The 18,962-nt window shown below is 53.3% G+C and overlaps 1 protein-coding gene across 2 annotated transcripts in view; it reads left to right on the forward strand.

Annotated features, from left to right (window-relative positions):
• ppm1e (protein phosphatase, Mg2+/Mn2+ dependent, 1E) overlaps positions 1-18,962 on the forward strand; it is a 92,064-nt gene that overhangs the window by 46,031 nt on the left and 27,071 nt on the right. Inside the window, exons 1-2 of one of the 2 annotated variants that reach the window (XM_080210341.1) lie at positions 1,388-1,689; positions 16,450-16,571. Coding sequence is in view for 1 of the 2 variants with exons in the window: in XM_080210339.1 (XP_080066465.1) it covers positions 16,450-16,571 (122 nt within the window). In the remaining variant the exon portion in view is untranslated. Of the gene's footprint in view, positions 1-1,387; positions 1,690-16,449; positions 16,572-18,962 lie in introns of those variants that run through there. The other variant, XM_080210339.1, reaches the window with a different exon arrangement.

Here is an 18,962-nt window from a genome sequence, read left to right on the forward strand (position 1 = left end):
GCGGGATTCTCCCTTGGGGCACTGCCAGGGTGGATCGGGAAGCCTGCTGGAGACCAGTGCATCCGTTAATGGGATGCAGGTGAAGGCCCAGCCAGAATGCACCCCCCTGCAGTACCAAAAGGGGGTCTAGAACATTCTGGAACAATTGTTCCAGAGTCTGAGGTTGCCCCTGGAGTTCAGGATGGCGTCTGACGATCCAGCCTGTAAACCTCTATCAGGTCGCCCTCAGCCTCCATCATTCCACTGAGAACAAACCGAGTTTACCAACTTCTCCTCATAACTAAAACCCTCAAGACCAGACCACATCCTGGTAAACCTTCTCTCCAAAGCATCAACATCCTTCTGGTAATATGGCGACCAGAACTGGAGGGGAGGCTGGAGATTTTGGCTGGGCTTCATCTGCAGGAGGGCACGGGGTCAAGGGGAGAGGTGGTAGGTTTAGGGTAGACCTGTGGGTAAAGTTTTTCACACAGAAGGCGGTGGCTGCCAGTGGAGGTGGTGGAAGCAGGCACATTAGCAACGTCCATGGTGTATCTTGATAAACACATGAGCGGGAGGTGAACAGGAACTCTGTATGGGCAGCGAGTAGTGGGTGTAAAGGATTAGGAATTAGCACAGGCTGGGTGGGCAGAAGGGCCCGTTCCTCTGCTGTATCGTTCTTTGTTCCAATCACTGACTCTTCTCATTAACCTCACCCAATCCCTGACTCCTAATGACTTCTTGGGATCTACATAAGAACTAGGAGCAGGAGTCGGCTATCCGGCCCCTCGAGCATTCTCCGACATTCAATAAGGAACTATGAGGAGAGGCTGAATAAACTGGGCTTGTACTCGTTAGAGTTTAGAAGAATGAGGGGAGATCTCATTGAGACGTATAAGATGATGAATGGGATGGATAGGATAGAGGTGGAGAGACTCTTCCCGCTCAAAAAAGACAGTAGGACTAGGGGGCACAGCCTCAAGATAAAAGGGGGGCGGTTTAGAACGGAGTTGAGGAGGAACTTCTTCACTCAAAGGGTGGTGAATCTCTGGAATTCTCTGCCCGTTGAAGTGGTGGAGGCTGCCTCGCTAAATATTTTTAAGAAGCGGGTTGATGGGTTTTTGATAAGAGAGGGGATTAAGGGTTATGGGGAGAGGGCGGGAATGTGGAACTGAGCCACGACAGATCAGCCATGATCTTATTGAATGGCGGGGCAGGCTCGAAGGGCTAGATGGCCTACTCCTGCTCCTATTTCTTATGTTCTTATTAAGGTCACGGCTGATCTTTTCATGGACTCAGCTCCACTTACCCACCCACTCACCATAACCCTTAATTCCTTTACTGTTCAAAAATCTATCTATCCTTGCCTTAAAAACATTCAGTGAGGTATCCTCAACTGTTTCACTGGGAATTCCACAGATTCACAGCCCTTTATGTAAAGACGGTCCTCCTCCGATCTAAGCCCCAACAAATCCTGCTCCCTCAAACCTGAAATGCTTACGGTCTCCCGGAATCGAAGCTTAGATTCCTGATCGTCTACAACTCAAGGCAGCCCTTCCTGGTGGTCTCCATTTTCCTGTGAGATTTCGTACAGGAGGATGTAGGAGATTACGTTATAACGAGTGGCCGTGGATAACGGAAGGATGGATAAACAGGATGATCGTAAACATCTCAGCCTCAGTAATACCCAGGAAGTGAAGCTACCGACAGGTTAGTGCAGCGTTTCACTGGGGTAGAAGCAGATCTCTTTGTTAATTACTCTGCTGTACTCTGGAGTGTTAAGAAATTAGTTTGAACCTCTCAATTCCCCAAGTTCCTGATCACAGTCAAATAATTACTGCACCAAAAAAGACTCATTTTGAATAAAGCTGGATTGGAAATTCTCTGCAATCCCTGCTGGATTTGTTACTTTCCCACCAACATGCTCCAGTGATTCCGCATGGACAGGAGCCTGAACCTCCGGAATGGGAGCCAGAATAGGCCATTCGGCCCCTCAAGCCTATCCTCCATTCATTAAGAGAATTCCAAACACTAAGGCCCCTCAGACAGAAGGAATTCCTCCACACCGCCATTTTAAAGGGGGAACCATTATTTTGAATTGGTTCCCCCTGATTTTAGACTCCTCCATGAGGGGGAACATCTTGTCAGTATCCACCCTGTCATATCCACCCTGTCATATCCACCCTCATATCCACCCTGTCATATCTACCCTCATATCCACCCTGTCATATCCACCCTCATATCCACCCTGTCATATCCACCCTCATATCCACCCTGTCATATCCACCCTGTCATATCCACCCTCATATCCACCCTGTCATATCTACCCTCATATCCACCCTGTCATATCCACCCTGTCATATCCACCCTCATATCCACCCTGTCATATCTACCCTCATATCCACCCTGTCATATCCACCCTGTCATATCCACCCTGTCATATCTACCCTCATATCCACCCTGTCATATCCACCCTGTCATATCCACCCTGTCATATCCACCCTGTCACATCCACCCTGTCATATCCACCCTGTCACATCCACCCTGTCATATCCACCCTGTCATATCCACCCTCATATCCACCCTGTCATATCTACCCTCATATCCACCCTGTCATATCCACCCTGTCACATCCACCCTGTCATATCCACCCTGTCATATCCACCCTGTCATATCCACCCTCATATCCACCCTGTCATATCCACCCTGTCATATCCACCCTCATATCCACCCTGTCATATCTACCCTCATATCCACCCTGTCATATCCACCCTGCCATATCCACCCTGTCACAACACCTGGCCTTTTGATGTCTTATGAGGAGAGGTTGGGCAGTTTAGGCCTACACTGGCTGGAGTTTAGAAGATGGACAGGAGGTCTTATTGAGGTGTGTTAGAGGAATGACAGGGTAGGTACAGAGCGGATGTTTCCTCTTGTTTGACATTCTAGAATGAGAGGCTGTAGGGAGAGGGGGTGGCAGATTTAAATCAGAAATAAGGAGAAATTGCTTCACTCAGAAGGTTGTGAATCAGTGGAATTCTCTACCTCAGAGTGCAGTGGACATTGGAACAGGAGACACATTGAAGGAGGGGATAGAATCCATACAGAGCAAAAGGAGGCCATTCGGCCCATTGAGTCTGCACTGACCATAATCCCAGCTGGCTCCTATCCCCATAACCCTATGTATTTACCCTAGCTAGTCCCCCTGACACTAGGATCAATTTAGCACGGCCAATCCACCTAACCTGCACATCTTCGGACTGTGGGAGGAAACCGGAGCACCCAGAGGAAACCCACACAGGTACAGAGAGAAGGTGCAAACTCCACACTGACAGTGACCCGAGCTGGGAATCGAACCCAGGTCCCTGGCGCTGTGAGGCAGCAGCGCTAACCACGGTGTCACCCATAGATAGGTTTTTAATTAGCAGTGGGGTGAAGGGTTATGGGGAGCAGGCAGGAAGGTGGAGAGGAGATCAGCCATGATCATATTGAATGGTAGAGTTGGTTCTAGGGCTGAATTGTCAGCTCCTGTTCCTCATTCTTATGTTATCGCCCGTCATTCTTCTAAACTCCAGTAAGTATAAGGCCAATCTGCACAATCTTTCCTCAGAAGACAAACCCCTTCATCTCAGGAATCAGCTGAGTTAAAGTTTATTTATTTGTCACAAGTAAGGCTTATATTAACACTGCAATGAAGTTACTGTGAAACTCCCCTAGTCACAAAACTCTGGTGCCTGTTCGGGTACGATGAAGTAGAATTTAGTACGGCCAATCCACCCAACCAGCACATCGTTCAGACTGTGGGAGGAAATCAGAGCACCCGGAGGAAACCCACGCAGACACGGGGAGAATGTGCAAACTCCACACTGACAGTGACCCGAGCTGGGAATTGAACCCAGGTCCCTGGCGCTGTGAGTTGCAGTCTAACCATTGTGCCACCATGCCACCCCTCTGAACCTTCTCTGAGTATATCCAATATGAGTATAACTGTACACGATACAGTGGGTGCGACCTCGCCAGTGCCCAGTCTGGACTCCACAGGAACCAGATTATGCTTCACTGCTTCTGAAAGGCATAGCTGGAGAATGAATGTTGGGATTTACTCACCGTCACCAGTTTCCCTCAAACCTGTGAAAGGTCCCGTTTGGAGGACAGTTACAAGCCAAGCCCAGGCTGACACGGAATCACGTGCTGTCCTTCTTGAGTAAGGAAGACAAGTTCTCCTTGGTTAAGGACGGTTGTCAGTTTCAGTGGGGTCACTGCCACTCCTGACTTTATTGTTTGATGTTTGGAAATGTTTAATATTGAATTCAGGATGACAGACTGCCATAGGAGGGACTTGAACTTGTATCCCAGGATTACTGTTAATTATCCACTGAAATCTCACAGCATGTCACTGCTGTACAAAACCGCTCCCAAAGGTCACGACAGACACACATGAGCAGTAAGTGGAGGCTTTACCACCGACGCCTACAATCCGAGAACAAATTAATACAAGACTACACAGCCGGTGATTTAAACTTTCAAAGTGTGGCCACTAGATCTCATAGAATCTCTACAGAGCAGAAGGAGGTCATTCAGCCCATTGAGTCTGCACTGACCCTTTGGCAGAGCATCCCATCCAGGCCCACCTTTCCCCATAACCCCAGGTATTTACCCCGCTAATCCCCCTAGCCTACACATCTTGGGTTTAGTAACTTAGTACGGCCAATCCAACCAACTCGCTCATCTTTGGACTGTGGGGAGAAACTGGAGCACCCGGAGGAAACCCACGCAGACATGGGGGGAATGTGCAAACTCCATACAGACAGTGACCCAAGCTGAGAATCGAACCCAGGTCCCTGGCACTGGGAGGCAGTAGTGCTAACCACCGTGCCACCCTATTGTGCGGGTAAACACAGCAGGAATACGGTGCACTGCTACATCCCATACACGGCAGTAAGGTAAGTGATTGGCAGGGTTGTTTTGGGGCTGGAAAGTTGCCCTGGGCACCGGGAAGACTCACTTACCCTGCAAAACTTTGAGATGAGTTGAAGTTTTCTGGTGAGAGTTTCCGAACCAGGGCAGGTAGGTGGAGTTGAGTTTAAAGATTTTTAAAGTTTATTTATTGGTGTCATAAGTAGACTTACATTAACACTGCAAGGAAGTTACTGTGAAGATTCCCTATGGCGCTTGTTCGGGTACACTGTGGGAGAATTTAGCATGGCCAATGCATCCTAACCGGCACATCTTTCAGCCTGTGGGAGGGAACCGGAGCACAGACCAGCTACGCTCTCACTGAATGACAGAAGAATGTACCATTCAGCCCCTCAAACTTGTTCTGTCATCCAGTGAGTTCCTGTCCCTGTGTCCCAGGTATTTGAGGAAGGGTCGGGAAATTCTGGAGAGGTTTTGTGCCACACTGGCGCCGTCTCTCAGCCAGGGGTCCTGGGTTCCAGTCCCGTTCTAGGCCGCGGAAGGTTAATTCAAAATGTGGCCAATAGAGTTGCCTATCAGCCTGTGAGTCCTTCCAGCGGCAGGCAGTGTGAGGGGTAAGAGATTGCTGATCCATATGATGGAGAGTCACAACTTCTATCATCCAGACCGCAACATGGATATAACGGTGCATGGTCCACAGCAACCTCCACACTCCCTGCTGGGACAGGCCCTTTGGCTGGAGGGCTGGTGTGTGGATTTGTGCCAACAGTGCCTCTTGTAGGGGGGGGTTTGGTAGCCTCGTCATGGTGATGAGACCCAAAGAAGAAGGGGACCAACCTCAACCTACAACCAGAATAACCGGCCACATAACCTGTTTGTGGGGTCTTAGAAACTAGAAGCAGGAGCAGGCCATTCAGCCCGTCAAACCTGCTCCTCCATTCATTATAATCATAGCTGATCATCGAATTCAATATCCTGATCCCACCTTCCTCACATATCCCCCGATCCCTTTACCTCCAAGAGCGATATCTAATTTCTCCTTGAAATCACACAATATTTTGGCCTGAAGTATTTTCTGTGTAGTGAATTCCACACATTCACCATTCTCTGGGTGAAGAAATGTCTTTGTGAATCTACCCTGCCAACCCTGTTCGAATTTTATTAGTTTCTATGAGATTCCCTCTCTTGCTGTGGAACTCTTTGCCGCAGAAGGCAGTGGGGGCCGGGTCATTGAGTGTCTTGAACACAGAGATCGATAGGTTCCTGATTAATAAGGGGATCAGGGGTTATGGGGAAAAGGCAGGAGAATGAGAGAAATATCATTGAATGGGGGAGCAAACTCGATGGGTTGAGTGGCCTCATTCTACTCCTTATAGTCTTATGGTGTTGTGTTCCCTACATTGCTTCATCACTCTCTGACTGTGAAGAGTATTGGGCTGCCCTGTACTTGAGAAAGGTGCTACACAAATGCACACTGTCTCCCGCACGGTGCGAGGCAACGATTGGAGCGCAGTAACTCTCGGAATGGCACTGGGATATACCCGGGTTTAAACATCCTGCCCACTGGATTGTTCAAGGTGAGGGTTGCTCCCGGACACCGAGCAGAAGCTTGTCCCACGCCAGCGATGAAGGCGGAGCATTGAGAATGGCGTGGGAGGGAGGGGAGGGGAGGGAGAGAGCTGTCTTTACACATCTCCATTACCATGACAACAGCAACGCTGCTAAGATACCAGCCTCAGCTTCAGAACATCGTAACATGTTTCCAGGATTCCTGCACAACTGCAGGAATGGAAATGCCCGGAACTGACTGGTTATCACCCCACCCCACCTCCCACCCAGTGTTATCCGTCTGCTCGGAGTAACATCACCCTCTCCCCATCGGAAAATGCTTTCCTTCCTCCTCGTTGGGATCAGAATCTCAAATAGCAAACCAATGTCTGGAAGATTTGGGTTGGGTGCAGGGGGTGGGGTGGGGGGACCCTCTTGTCCACCCAATGCCCACCGACCGTGCCAGCTAGTTGGGGTATTTGGTTTATTCTTTAAAGAGGGATCCTGTCGCCCAGCCCGGAACTTCGGAGCACTGAGCCGGACTTACGGGAAGATAGACCACTTTGGTTTAGATGGTCACACCAAACCAGGAGGTCCTGAAGGAATGCCGCACTGCTGGAGATACCACCAAACGCAACCTACTCTCTACTGGTATTTTTGGGGTGGCACGGTGGCACTGCGGTTAGTGCTGCTGCCTCACAGTGCCAGGGACCCAGGTTCAATTCCCAGCTTGGGTCACTGTCTGTGCGGAGTCTGCACATTCTCCCCATGTCTGCATGGGTTTCCTCCGGGTGCTCCGGTTTCCTCCCACAGTCTGAAAGATGTGTGGGTTAGGTTGATAGGCCGTGTTAAATTGCCCCTTAGTGTCAGGGGGATTAGCTTGGGTAGGTATTTGGAGTTACAAGGATAGGGCCTGGGTAGGGTTGTGGTCGGTGCAGACTCGATGGGCTGAATGGCCTCTCTCTGCCCTGTATGATCTTCCACAGAAGGCCCATTCTGATGGATGTGATTGAAGTGGATGAAACCTGATTGGAAGGAGAGCAGGGAGAGGTCCTTCTGCTCCGAGTTATGGGGTCTTGTGTTCAGACTGGCCGCTGCTCTGATCTACGAGACGGTGCGCACATTTCAGAAGCCGCTCAGGGGCGGGTGCTGGGGACGTTCGGAGGGAGTGAGGGGATGGTGTAAAGTAGAACAGTGGCCAACAGTGAATTGCCCCTCTGCTGCTTAACATTGCAGACAGCAGAACAGGGCGTGTTTGACATGGGAATTACGTGGCATTGGCAGCACAGGGTCCACAACCCTCCTCCATCTCACACCATCGATATATCCTCCTGATCCTGTCTTCACCCAGCCTCCCCTATTCACCCCCAGCGAGGGTCCACATTCCCACACTGTCCGGGCAGGGTCTCTCCTGTATACGTTTACTTGATACATTTTTGGTCCCAAACGTGGAAGTATCTTTTGCTTCGTTCTGTCTCTGGGAATTAGGCTGGATCTTTGCCACACTGGTTGTACATATGGCTTTACTCTCTCTGTGCCAGTCACATTGTCCATGACCCTGGGAGGCAGTGAGATTGGAGCTTTCCGTCCCAGTTGCCGGGAAGTGATTATAACTTGATCGGCGTCTCGCCGTGTTGTCGATCGGCGTCTCGCCGTGTTGTCGATCGGCGTCTCGCCGTGTTGTCGATCGGCGTCTCGCCGTGTTGTCGATCGGCGTCTCGCCGTGTTGTCGATCCGCGTCTCGCCGTGTTGTCGATCCGCGTCTCGCCGTGTTGTCGATCCGCGTCTCGCCGTCTTGTCGATCCGCGTCTCGCCGTGTTGTCGATCGGCGTCTCGCCGTGTTGTTGATCCGCGTCTCGCCGTCTTGTCGATCGGCGTCTCGCCGTGTTGTCGAACCGCGTCTCGCCGTGTTGTCGATCGGCGTCTCGCCGTGTTGTCGATCGGCGTCTCGCCGTGTTGTCGATCGGCGTCTCGCCGTGTTGTCGATCGGCGTCTCGCCGTGTTGTCGATCCGCGTCTCGCCGTGTTGTCGATCGGCGTCTCGCCGTGTTGTCGATCGGCGTCTCGCCGTGTTGTCGATCCGCGTCTCGCCGTGTTGTCGATCAGCGTCTCGCCGTGTTGTCGATCCGCGTCTCGCCGTGTTGTCGATCGGCGTCTCGCCGTGTTGTCGATCGGCGTCTCGCCGTGTTGTCGATCGGCGTCTCGCCGTGTTGTCGATCCGCGTCTCGCCGTGTTGTCGATCCGCGTCTCGCCGTGTTGTCGATCCGCGTCTCGCCGTGTTGTCGATCCGCGTCTCGCCGTGTTGTCGATCCGCGTCTCGCCGTGTTGTCGATCGGCGTCTCGCCGTCTTGTCGATCGGCGTCTCGCCGTGTTGTCGATCGGCGTCTCGCCGTGTTGTCGATCGGCGTCTCGCCGTGTTGTCGATCCGCGTCTCGCCGTGTTGTCGATCCGCGTCTCGCCGTGTTGTCGATCCGCGTCTCGCCGTGTTGTCGATCAGCGTCTCGCCGTGTTGTCGATCCGCGTCTCGCCGTGTTGTCGATCGGCGTCTCGCCGTGTTGTCGATCGGCGTCTCGCCGTGTTGTCGATCGGCGTCTCGCCGTGTTGTCGATCCGCGTCTCGCCGTGTTGTCGATCCGCGTCTCGCCGTGTTGTCGATCCGCGTCTCGCCGTGTTGTCGATCCGCGTCTCGCCGTGTTGTCGATCCGCGTCTCGCCGTGTTGTCGATCGGCGTCTCGCCGTCTTGTCGATCGGCGTCTCGCCGTGTTGTCGATCGGCGTCTCGCCGTGTTGTCGATCGGCGTCTCGCCGTGTTGTCGATCCGCGTCTCGCCGTGTTGTCGATCCGCGTCTCGCCGTGTTGTCGATCGGCGTCTCGCCGTGTTGTCGATCCGCGTCTCGCCGTGTTGTCGATCCGCGTCTCGCCGTGTTGTCGATCCGCGTCTCGCCGTGTTGTCGATCCGCGTCTCGCCGTGTTGTCGATCCGCGTCTCGCCGTGTTGTCGATCCGCGTCTCGCCGTGTTGTCGATCCGCGTCTCGCCGTGTTGTCGATCCGCGTCTCGCCGTCTTGTCGATCCGCGTCTCGCCGTGTTGTCGATCGGCGTCTCGCCGTGTTGTCGATCCGCGTCTCGCCGTGTTGTCGATCCGCGTCTCGCCGTCTTGTCGATCCGCGTCTCGCCGTCTTGTCGATCCGCGTCTCGCCGTCTTGTCGATCGGCGTCTCGCCGTGTTGTCGATCGGCGTCTCGCCGTGTTGTCGATCCGCGTCTCGCCGTGTTGTCGATCCGCGTCTCGCCGTGTTGTCGATCCGCGTCTCGCCGTGTTGTCGATCCGCGTCTCGCCGTGTTGTCGATCGGCGTCTCGCCGTCTTGTCGATCGGCGTCTCGCCGTGTTGTCGATCGGCGTCTCGCCGTGTTGTCGATCGGCGTCTCGCCGTGTTGTCGATCCGCGTCTCGCCGTGTTGTCGATCCGCGTCTCGCCGTGTTGTCGATCGGCGTCTCGCCGTGTTGTCGATCCGCGTCTCGCCGTGTTGTCGATCCGCGTCTCGCCGTGTTGTCGATCCGCGTCTCGCCGTGTTGTCGATCCGCGTCTCGCCGTGTTGTCGATCCGCGTCTCGCCGTGTTGTCGATCCGCGTCTCGCCGTGTTGTCGATCCGCGTCTCGCCGTGTTGTCGATCCGCGTCTCGCCGTCTTGTCGATCCGCGTCTCGCCGTGTTGTCGATCGGCGTCTCGCCGTGTTGTCGATCCGCGTCTCGCCGTGTTGTCGATCCGCGTCTCGCCGTCTTGTCGATCCGCGTCTCGCCGTCTTGTCGATCCGCGTCTCGCCGTCTTGTCGATCGGCGTCTCGCCGTGTTGTCGATCGGCGTCTCGCCGTGTTGTCGATCCGCGTCTCGCCGTGTTGTCGATCCGCGTCTCGCCGTCTTGTCGATCGGCGTCTCGCCGTGTTGTCGATCCGCGTCTCGCCGTCTTGTCGATCCGCGTCTCGCCGTGTTGTCGATCGGCGTCTCGCCGTGTTGTCGATCCGCGTCTCGCCGTGTTGTCGATCCGCGTCTCGCCGTGTTGTCGATCGGCGTCTCGCCGTGTTGTCGATCGGCGTCTCGCCGTGTTGTCGATCGGCGTCTCGCCGTGTTGTCGATCGGCGTCTCGCCGTGTTGTCGATCCGCGTCTCGCCGTGTTGTCGATCGGCGTCTCGCCGTGTTGTCGATCCGCGTCTCGCCGTGTTGTCGATCGGCGTCTCGCCGTGTTGTCGATCCGCGTCTCGCCGTGTTGTCGATCCGCGTCTCGCCGTGTTGTCGATCGGCGTCTCGCCGTGTTGTCGATCGGCGTCTCGCCGTGTTGTCGATCGGCGTCTCGCCGTGTTGTCGATCGGCGTCTCGCCGTGTTGTCGATCGGCGTCTCGCCGTGTTGTCGATCGGCGTCTCGCCGTGTTGTCGATCCGCGTCTCGCCGTCTTGTCGATCGGCGTCTCGCCGTGTTGTCGATCCGCGTCTCGCCGTCTTGTCGATCCGCGTCTCGCCGTGTTGTCGATCGGCGTCTCGCCGTGTTGTCGATCCGCGTCTCGCCGTGTTGTCGATCCGCGTCTCGCCGTGTTGTCGATCGGCGTCTCGCCGTGTTGTCGATCGGCGTCTCGCCGTGTTGTCGATCGGCGTCTCGCCGTGTTGTCGATCGGCGTCTCGCCGTGTTGTCGATCCGCGTCTCGCCGTGTTGTCGATCCGCGTCTCGCCGTGTTGTCGATCCGCGTCTCGCCGTGTTGTCGATCCGCGTCTCGCCGTGTTGTCGATCGGCGTCTCGCCGTCTTGTCGATCGGCGTCTCGCCGTGTTGTCGATCCGCGTCTCGCCGTGTTGTCGATCCGCGTCTCGCCGTGTTGTCGATCGGCGTCTCGCCGTGTTGTCGATCGGCGTCTCGCCGTGTTGTCGATCGGCGTCTCGCCGTGTTGTCGATCCGCGTCTCGCCGTGTTGTCGATCCGCGTCTCGCCATCTTGTCGATCCGCGTCTCGCCGTGTTGTCGATCGGCGTCTCGCCGTGTTGTCGATCGGCGTCTCGCCGTGTTGTCGATCGGCGTCTCGCCGTGTTGTCGATCCGCGTCTCACCGTGTTGTCGATCCGCGTCTCGCCGTCTTGTCGATCCGCGTCTCGCCGTCTTGTCGATCCGCGTCTCGCCGTCTTGTCGATCGGCGTCTCGCCGTGTTGTCGATCGTCCTTCCGTGTTGTCGATCCGCGTCTCACCGTGTTGTCGATCGGCGTCTCGCTGTATTATCAATCTCAGTTACGGTGCTTGTGATTAATCCTGAATCCAGCCCCAGAAACTCTCCACTGTTCCAGAAACTCAACAGAGCCCCAACATGTAAACCACACAGACTGATCTCTGTGAGCCTTAATATGAGAGCGGATCCCAGTCATGGGGAGATGTTGAGGAGAGAGAGAGAGAGAGTGAGAATGTGAGAGAGAGAGAGAGAGGGAGGGGGAGGGGGAGGGGGGAGAGAGAGGGAAAAGGAGGGAGAAAGAGGAGGGAGGGAGAGATAAAGGAGAGAGCGGGGGAGAGGGTGTGTGAGGGAGAAAGAGAGCAAGGGAGAGGAAGAGTGAGAGAGAGAGTGAGGGAGTGAGAGAGATGGCAAGTGAGGGGTGGGAGAGAGAAAGGGAGCGTCAGAGAGAGAGAGAGCGTGAGAGGGAGAGAGAGTGAGGGAGAGAGAGGGTGAGAGAAAGAGAGAGCAAGGGAGGGAGAGAAGGAGAGGGGGAGAGAGGAACAGAGAGAGAGAGAGCAAAGGGTGGGGAAAATGGGGAGGAGGGTGGTGTCCTGATGCCCCGTGGGGGGGGGGTGCAGGAAGCAGGGGGTCTCTGGCACTCTGAGATTGGGGCACCTTTTGACACGGTGCCCGTTCCCTTTGCAGCCAGGTTCACCCGCGTGCTCGGGCCCCATTCCTGCCAAACCAGCGCGTAACTCACCGCTCTCCCAAAATATCCCGTTTGGGGCGATTGTTGTCCGGACTGTGCTGGACAGAACGGCACGGATTATTCCGGTATTCTCACCGGCACTTTGTCATTTTTTGGGAAAATCACGGCCAGCGGGCCATCCGTTTCGGACAGGGAAGAGGGGAGAATATTCCTCTCACAGGGTTGTGGGTCTTTGGAATTCTCTTCCTGTAAAGGCAATGGAAGCGGGAATTCTCAGAGTAAGAGAGATACCTGATACACCGGGAGGTTATCCAGGCTGGGAACGTGACGTTCAGGTTAATGTTAGAACAGCCGGGATCGGATAGAATGGTGCAGCAGACCCAAGGGGCCGAGTGGCCTCATCTGTGAATTTTTTTTTGGAGTTTAGGCGGAATCAGGTTAAATATGGAGGCATTCGTATTAACCACCCCCCCATCGGAATAGGGGAGATGGGGGTTGAAGGGGGGAGTTGGGGATGAAAGAGAGTTGGGGGTAAAGGGGGGAGTTGGAGGGAGTTGGTGGATGAGGGGGGAGTTGGGGGGGGTGAAGGGGGAGTTGAGGGGGTGAAGGGGGAAATTGGGGTAAAGGGGGGAGTTGGAGGGAGTTGGTGAGAGGGGGCAGTCGGGGTGATTGAGGGGCTGAGGGGGATTTGGAGGCTTGAAAGGGATGTTGGGGTAAAGGGGCAGTTGGGAGGTGGGGGAGAGCTGTGGGGTAGTGAGGCATGAGGGGGGAGTTAGGAGGGGAGTTGGAGTGAGGGGGAGGAGTTGGGTGAAGGGGGGAGTTAGGGGTTATGGAGGTGAGGGGGAGTTTGGGGATGTGGTGGGGAGTTGGGGGGTGAGTTAGGGGGAGTTGGGGGAGACTTGGGGGTGAGTTGGGGGTGAGTTGGGGGGGTAGTTAGCGGTGAGTTGGGGGTGAGTTGGGGGGGAGTTGAGGGGTGAGTTGGGGGGGTAGTTAGGGGGGAGTTTGTGGGTGAGTTGGGGGTGAGTTGGGGGGGTAGTTAGCGGTGAGTTGGGGGTGAGTTGGGGGGGAGTTGAGGAGTGAGTTGGGGGGGTAGTTAGGGGGAGTTTGTGGGTGAGTTGGGGGTGAGTTGGGGGGGTAGTTGGGGGGATTTGGGGGGGAGTTTGTGGGTGAGTTGGGGTGATAGTTAGGGGTGAGTTGGGGGGAGAGTTTGTGGGTGAGTTGGGGGTGAGTTGGGGGAGAGTTGGGGGAGAGTTGGGGGTGAGTTGGGGGAGAGTTGGGGGGGTAGTTAGGGGTGAGTTGGGGGGGAGTTTGTGGGTGAGTTGGGGGTGAGTTGGGGGAGAGTTGGGGGGGTAGTTAGGGGGGAGTTTGTGGGTGAGTTGGGGGGGTAGTTGGGGGGATTTGGGGGGGAGTTTGTGGGTGAGTTGGGGTGATAGTTAGGGGTGAGTTGGGGGGAGAGTTTGTGGGTGAGTTGGGGGTGAGTTGGGGGAGAGTTGGGGGTGAGTTGGGGGAGAGTTGGGGGTGAGTTGGGGGAGAGTTGGGGGGGTAGTTAGGGGTGAGTTGGGGGGAGTTTGTGGGTGAGTTGGGGGTGAGTTGGGGGAGAGTTGGGGGGTAGTAGGGGTGAGTTGGGGGGGAGTTTGTGGGTGAGTTGGGGGGGAGTTTGTGGGTGAGTTGGGGGGGTAGTTAGGGGGGAGTTTGGGGGGTAGTTAGGGGAGTTTGGGGGGAGTTGGGGGGTGAGTTGGGGGTGAGTTGGGGGGGTAGTTAGGGGGGAGTTTGTGGGTGAGTTGGGGGGGTAGTTGGGGGATTTGGGGGGGAGTTTGTGGGTGAGTTGGGGGTGAGTTGGGGGGGTAGTTAGGGGTGAGTTGGGGGGAGTTTGTGGGTGAGTTGGGGGGGAGTTTGTGGGTGAGTTGGGGGGGAGTTTGTGGGTGAGTTGGGGGTAGTTAGGGGGGAGTTTGTGGGTGAGTTGGGGTAGTTAGGGGGGGAGTTTGTGGGTGAGTTGGGGGTGAGTTGGGGGGAGTTGGGGGTAGTTAGGGGGAGTTGTGGTGAGTTGGGGGGTAATTAGGGGAGTTTGTGGGTGAGTTGGGGGGAGTTGGGGGGGAGATGGGGGGGTAGTTAGGGGGGAGTTGCAGCCAGAGACCTAGTTCTAGCCTCTGGACTTGCCCTTTCTGGGAATCGCTGCTGGATCGGAATGAGTGATCCACAGATTGTTGGAATATTTGAAAGGTTGAGAGAAGTCGATGAAATCCACAGGAAGGGAGAATGTGGAGAATTTATTTGCTGAACTCCTGATCTTGGAACTGCTTGTTATTCCCATTCAGATCACAGAACCACCTCACTCCCCTCACTGGTTTTTGTTTGGATCCAAACTCCCCAACATCCGTCTGTGCTGCGGACAGGTTGAGATGAGGATGTAGAGAGAGGCTCAGTTCTGATTCTCTCTGTCTCAGCTGTTACATTGGCCCAGTTATCACTCTGTATCAGATTGCCGCTCGGAGCTATTGTAGACTCTCTGATACGGGAGACCGTGGTTAACCAGACTGAAAACCAAATGGGAAGAAAATAAACTGTTCGTTCACATAAACATCAGCCAGACCGACTCGCGAACATCTGCACAAAATCAACACAGACACTCCAGCGCTGAGGGAGTGCAGCACTGTTGGAGGTGCAGACATTAAACCGAGACCCCATTTGTCCTCTCGGATTAGATATGAAGGATTCTGGGTGGAATTTTACTGGCACGTCTGCCCAAGATTCGTACGATCCCACCCGAGCTAACGGAGAATGCCGTTCTCCGAACCTCGCTCGCTCCCGGGATTGGTGCAGGCGTGTTGGTAAAATTCCTGCCTCTGTGTCACTATTTTGAGAAGTGTAAAGTTCTCCCCGTCACCCTGGCCAATATTTAACCTTCCTCCAATGCAGATTATCTGATCATTATCACTTTGATTATTGTGGGAGCTTGCTGTGTCTAAACTGGTTGCCATGTTTCCTGTGTGTAAAAAAAGTACTTCATACTTGGTGATTTTCTGAGTTTGCGATAGATCTATATAAATGCAAGTCTAAAGGACCACCAGTGACCACAAATGAGAATTGTTCTTGGTTTTTACTGGGTTAAAGTAAAAAATTTATTTATTAGTGTCACAAGTAAGGTTTACATTAACACTGCAATGAAGTTACTGTGAAAATCCCAGAGTTGCCACATTCTGGTGCCTGTACGGGTCAATGTACCTAACCAGGAGAGTGGGAATAGGGAAAGACAGAGATTGAAAAACCCTCAAACTGATCCAACTGAATGTGGTGAACTTGAGAATTATCTTAGTTTCTGAGGAAGTTACACTGTTATAAGTCCATAAGACATAGGAGCAGAATTAGGCCATTCGGTCCATCGAGTCTGCTCCGCTATTCAACCATGGCTGATATTTTTCTCATCCCCATTCTCCTGCCTTTTCTCCATAACCCCTGATCCCCTTATTATTCAAGAACCTATCTATGTCTGTCTTAAAGACAGTCAATGACCCGGCCTCCACAGCCTTCTGCGGCAAAGAGTTCCACAGATTCCCCACTCTCTGGCTGAAGAAATCCCTCCTCTATCTCTGTTTTAAAGGATCGTCCCTTTAGCTTGAGGTTGTGCCCTCTGGTTCTAGATTTTCCTACTAGTGGAAACATCCTCTCCACGTCCACTCTATCCAGGCCTCGTAGTATCCTGTAAGTTATGGACTCAAACAACTGGCAGGAAAAAACTAGATGCCCAACATCTAATCTTGGCAGCACCACGATGAGATCCCACCCCCCCACTCCCACCCCGGCCCCACTCAGCCCAGGACTGACAAAGGGAAAATGCATCTTGCTCAATTCTCTCTGACTTCCCTCAGATAAATGAAACCAGCCCTGGAAGATCACCCTGAATCTGTGCGTGTGGACTTCCAAATCAAACACATCCACTTGCCTCTCGTAGGCTGCTTCTGTTAAGTTGTGTTTGTATTTTTACAGCAGGCGAACACACTAACCCTTTCCCTCGTCTGGACCTTCTCCAGATGCTGGTTGGCTCTGGATGTTTCCTCCTGGCAGCAGGCTGGCGACAGACGTTACCTCCCATCATCATCATCATCTTTCTGTCTTTTCTCTTCCAGTAACGCCCCTTTCTCATTGGCTGCGGCATTGGCGAGGGCGACAACAAATGAAATCCTTCAGAGTGACCTCTCCGTTCTCCACTACGTGCCGAAGCTCCTGGATGGGACTGACGGGATCACCCGTAAGTTTTTCCTATTTGTTCCTGGGATGTGAGTGTCATTGGCCAGGCCAGGATTTACTACCCATTCCCAACTGCCCTTGGGAAGGTGCTGGTGAGCTGCCTTCTTGAATCGCTGCAGTCCCTGGGGTGTAGGTACACCCATAGTGCTGTCAGGGAGGAAGTTCCAGGATTTTGACCTGGTGACGGTGAAGGAACGGCCGATATATTTCCAAGTCAGGATGGTGAGTGGCTTGGAGGGGAACTTGCAGTGGTGGTGTTCCCGTGTATCTGCTGCCTTTGTCCTTCAAGATGGTAGTCTAGATGGAGTCTAAAGCTAGAGGACATAGGTTTAAGGAGAGGGGAAAGATACAAAAGCGTCCAGAGGGACAATGTTTTCACTCAGAGGGTGGTGAGTGTCTGGAATGAGCTGCCAGAGGTAGTAGTAGAGGCAGGTACAATTTTGTCTTTTAAAAAGCATTCAGACAGTTATATGGATAAAATGTATAGAGGGATATGAGCCAAACTTGGGCAATTGGGACTATTTTAGGGGCTTAAAAAAAGGGAGGTATGGACAAATTGGGCTGAAGGGCCTGTTTCCAAGCTGTTAACCTCTGTGACTAGTGTCACAGGTTTGGAAGATGCTGCCTAAGGAACATTGGTGAGTTAACGCAGTGTATCTTGTGGATGGTACAGACTGTGTGTCAGTGATGGAGGGGTGAATGTTTGTGGATGAGGTGCCAATCAAACAGTTCCTGTGTCCTGGATTGTGTTGAGCTTCCTGAGTGTTATTGGAGCTGCACCCATCCAGGCAAGGATGTTAGAGATGGTGAAAATACAGCAGCTGTGGGGAGGAGATGTGAAGAATAGAATTGCATCACTAAACCTCTCCCCCTCTTCCTCTTTGAAGACACTGCCTGAAACTTACTCCTTTGGGCAGGTTTTCTGGTCCCTGACCTCATGTTTCTTTATGTAGCCCAGTGTTAAATTGTGCTGATGATGTTTCTTTGTAGACCCGTGGGACATCACAATTCATTGAGGGTGCCATATAAATTCAAGTTGTTGTTGAAAGCGTGGATTGGAAGAGAGGGGTCTCGAGGACAGCATCCATTTAGAGTGACTGGTTACTTGGAACAAGGCACAAAAGCAGGCCATTCGGCCCAAACCAGTCCATGCTGGTGCTTATGCTCCACTGGAACCTCCTCCCATTTCTCCTCATTGGAATTGCTACTTCCCTAATGTCCCCTTGATGTCCCGATACCATTCACCTCAACCACGCCTGGTAGCCCAGAGTTCCACCTTCTCATCAACCTCTGGGTAAAGAACGTTCTCCTGAATCTCCGATTACCTTATACTGATGGCTTTTGTACTTGGGAACATTTTCCGGAGATTAAGACCGACTGCATTTTGCTATCGTGTCACTGAGACTACTCAACAGTTAACACCACCCCCTTCAAAAGGAACCGGCAGCTCAGCAGCACCACCAGTGGCCAGTGTTACAGCTGCACCTGGAGGGTGTATCGATGGATGGGTGTATCAGGTAAGCAGGGTCTGGGTGCATTTATTGCCCATCCCGAAATGCCCTTGAACTGAGTGTCTCACTCAGCCTTTTCAAAGGCTGTTCATTGCTGTGATTCTGGAGTCACATGGAGGCCAGACTGGGTAAGAATGGCAGATTTCCTTTCCTAAAGGACATTAGTGAACCAGTTGGGTTTTCACAACAATTGATGGTTTCACGGTCACTGTTACTGAGACCAGTTTTCGATTCCACATTTAATTAATCGGCCTTCTGTCTCTGGTCTACTTTCAAGATGGCAGCGTCTGGGAATTGATTTGTCTTTTGATTTGATTTGATTTATCATTGTCACATGTATTAACATACAGTGAAAATTATTGTGTCTTGTGCACTATACAGACAAAACACACAAGAAGGAAATGAAAGAGTGCAGAATGTTACAGGCATAGCTAGGGTGTAGAGAAAGATTAATATTATGTGAGGTAAGTCCATTCAAAAATCTGACAGCAGCAGGGAAGAAGCTGTTCTTCAGTCGGTTGGTTCGTGACCTCAGACATCTTTTTCCCTGCAGAAGGAGGTGGAAAAGAGAATGTCCGGGGTGTGTGGGGTCCTTGATTATGCTGGCTGCTTTGCCGAGGCAGTGGGAAGTGTAGACAGAGTCAGTGGGAGGCTGGTTTGCCTGATGGATTGGGTAGTCCATTTGAGGCCAATTTGTGGTCACTCTTCACAAACGGTCCTGGTTTCCCAAGGCTCCACCCATATGCCTGCAATCTCTAATTTGATTGGTAATACCTCCTGGTTGGAAGCGGGGAGGGGGGTGCGGTGGCGGGGGTGGTGTCAGAGAAACATCCGCCAAAACAAGCTAGCCTGGATCCAGTGGGATAAGGGTCACGGCTAGA

Source organism: Carcharhinus amblyrhynchos, chromosome 23 (genome assembly GCF_965287045.1).
Source record: "Carcharhinus amblyrhynchos chromosome 23, sCarAmb.v2.hapA, whole genome shotgun sequence".
Lineage (NCBI taxonomy): Eukaryota > Metazoa > Chordata > Chondrichthyes > Carcharhiniformes > Carcharhinidae > Carcharhinus > Carcharhinus amblyrhynchos.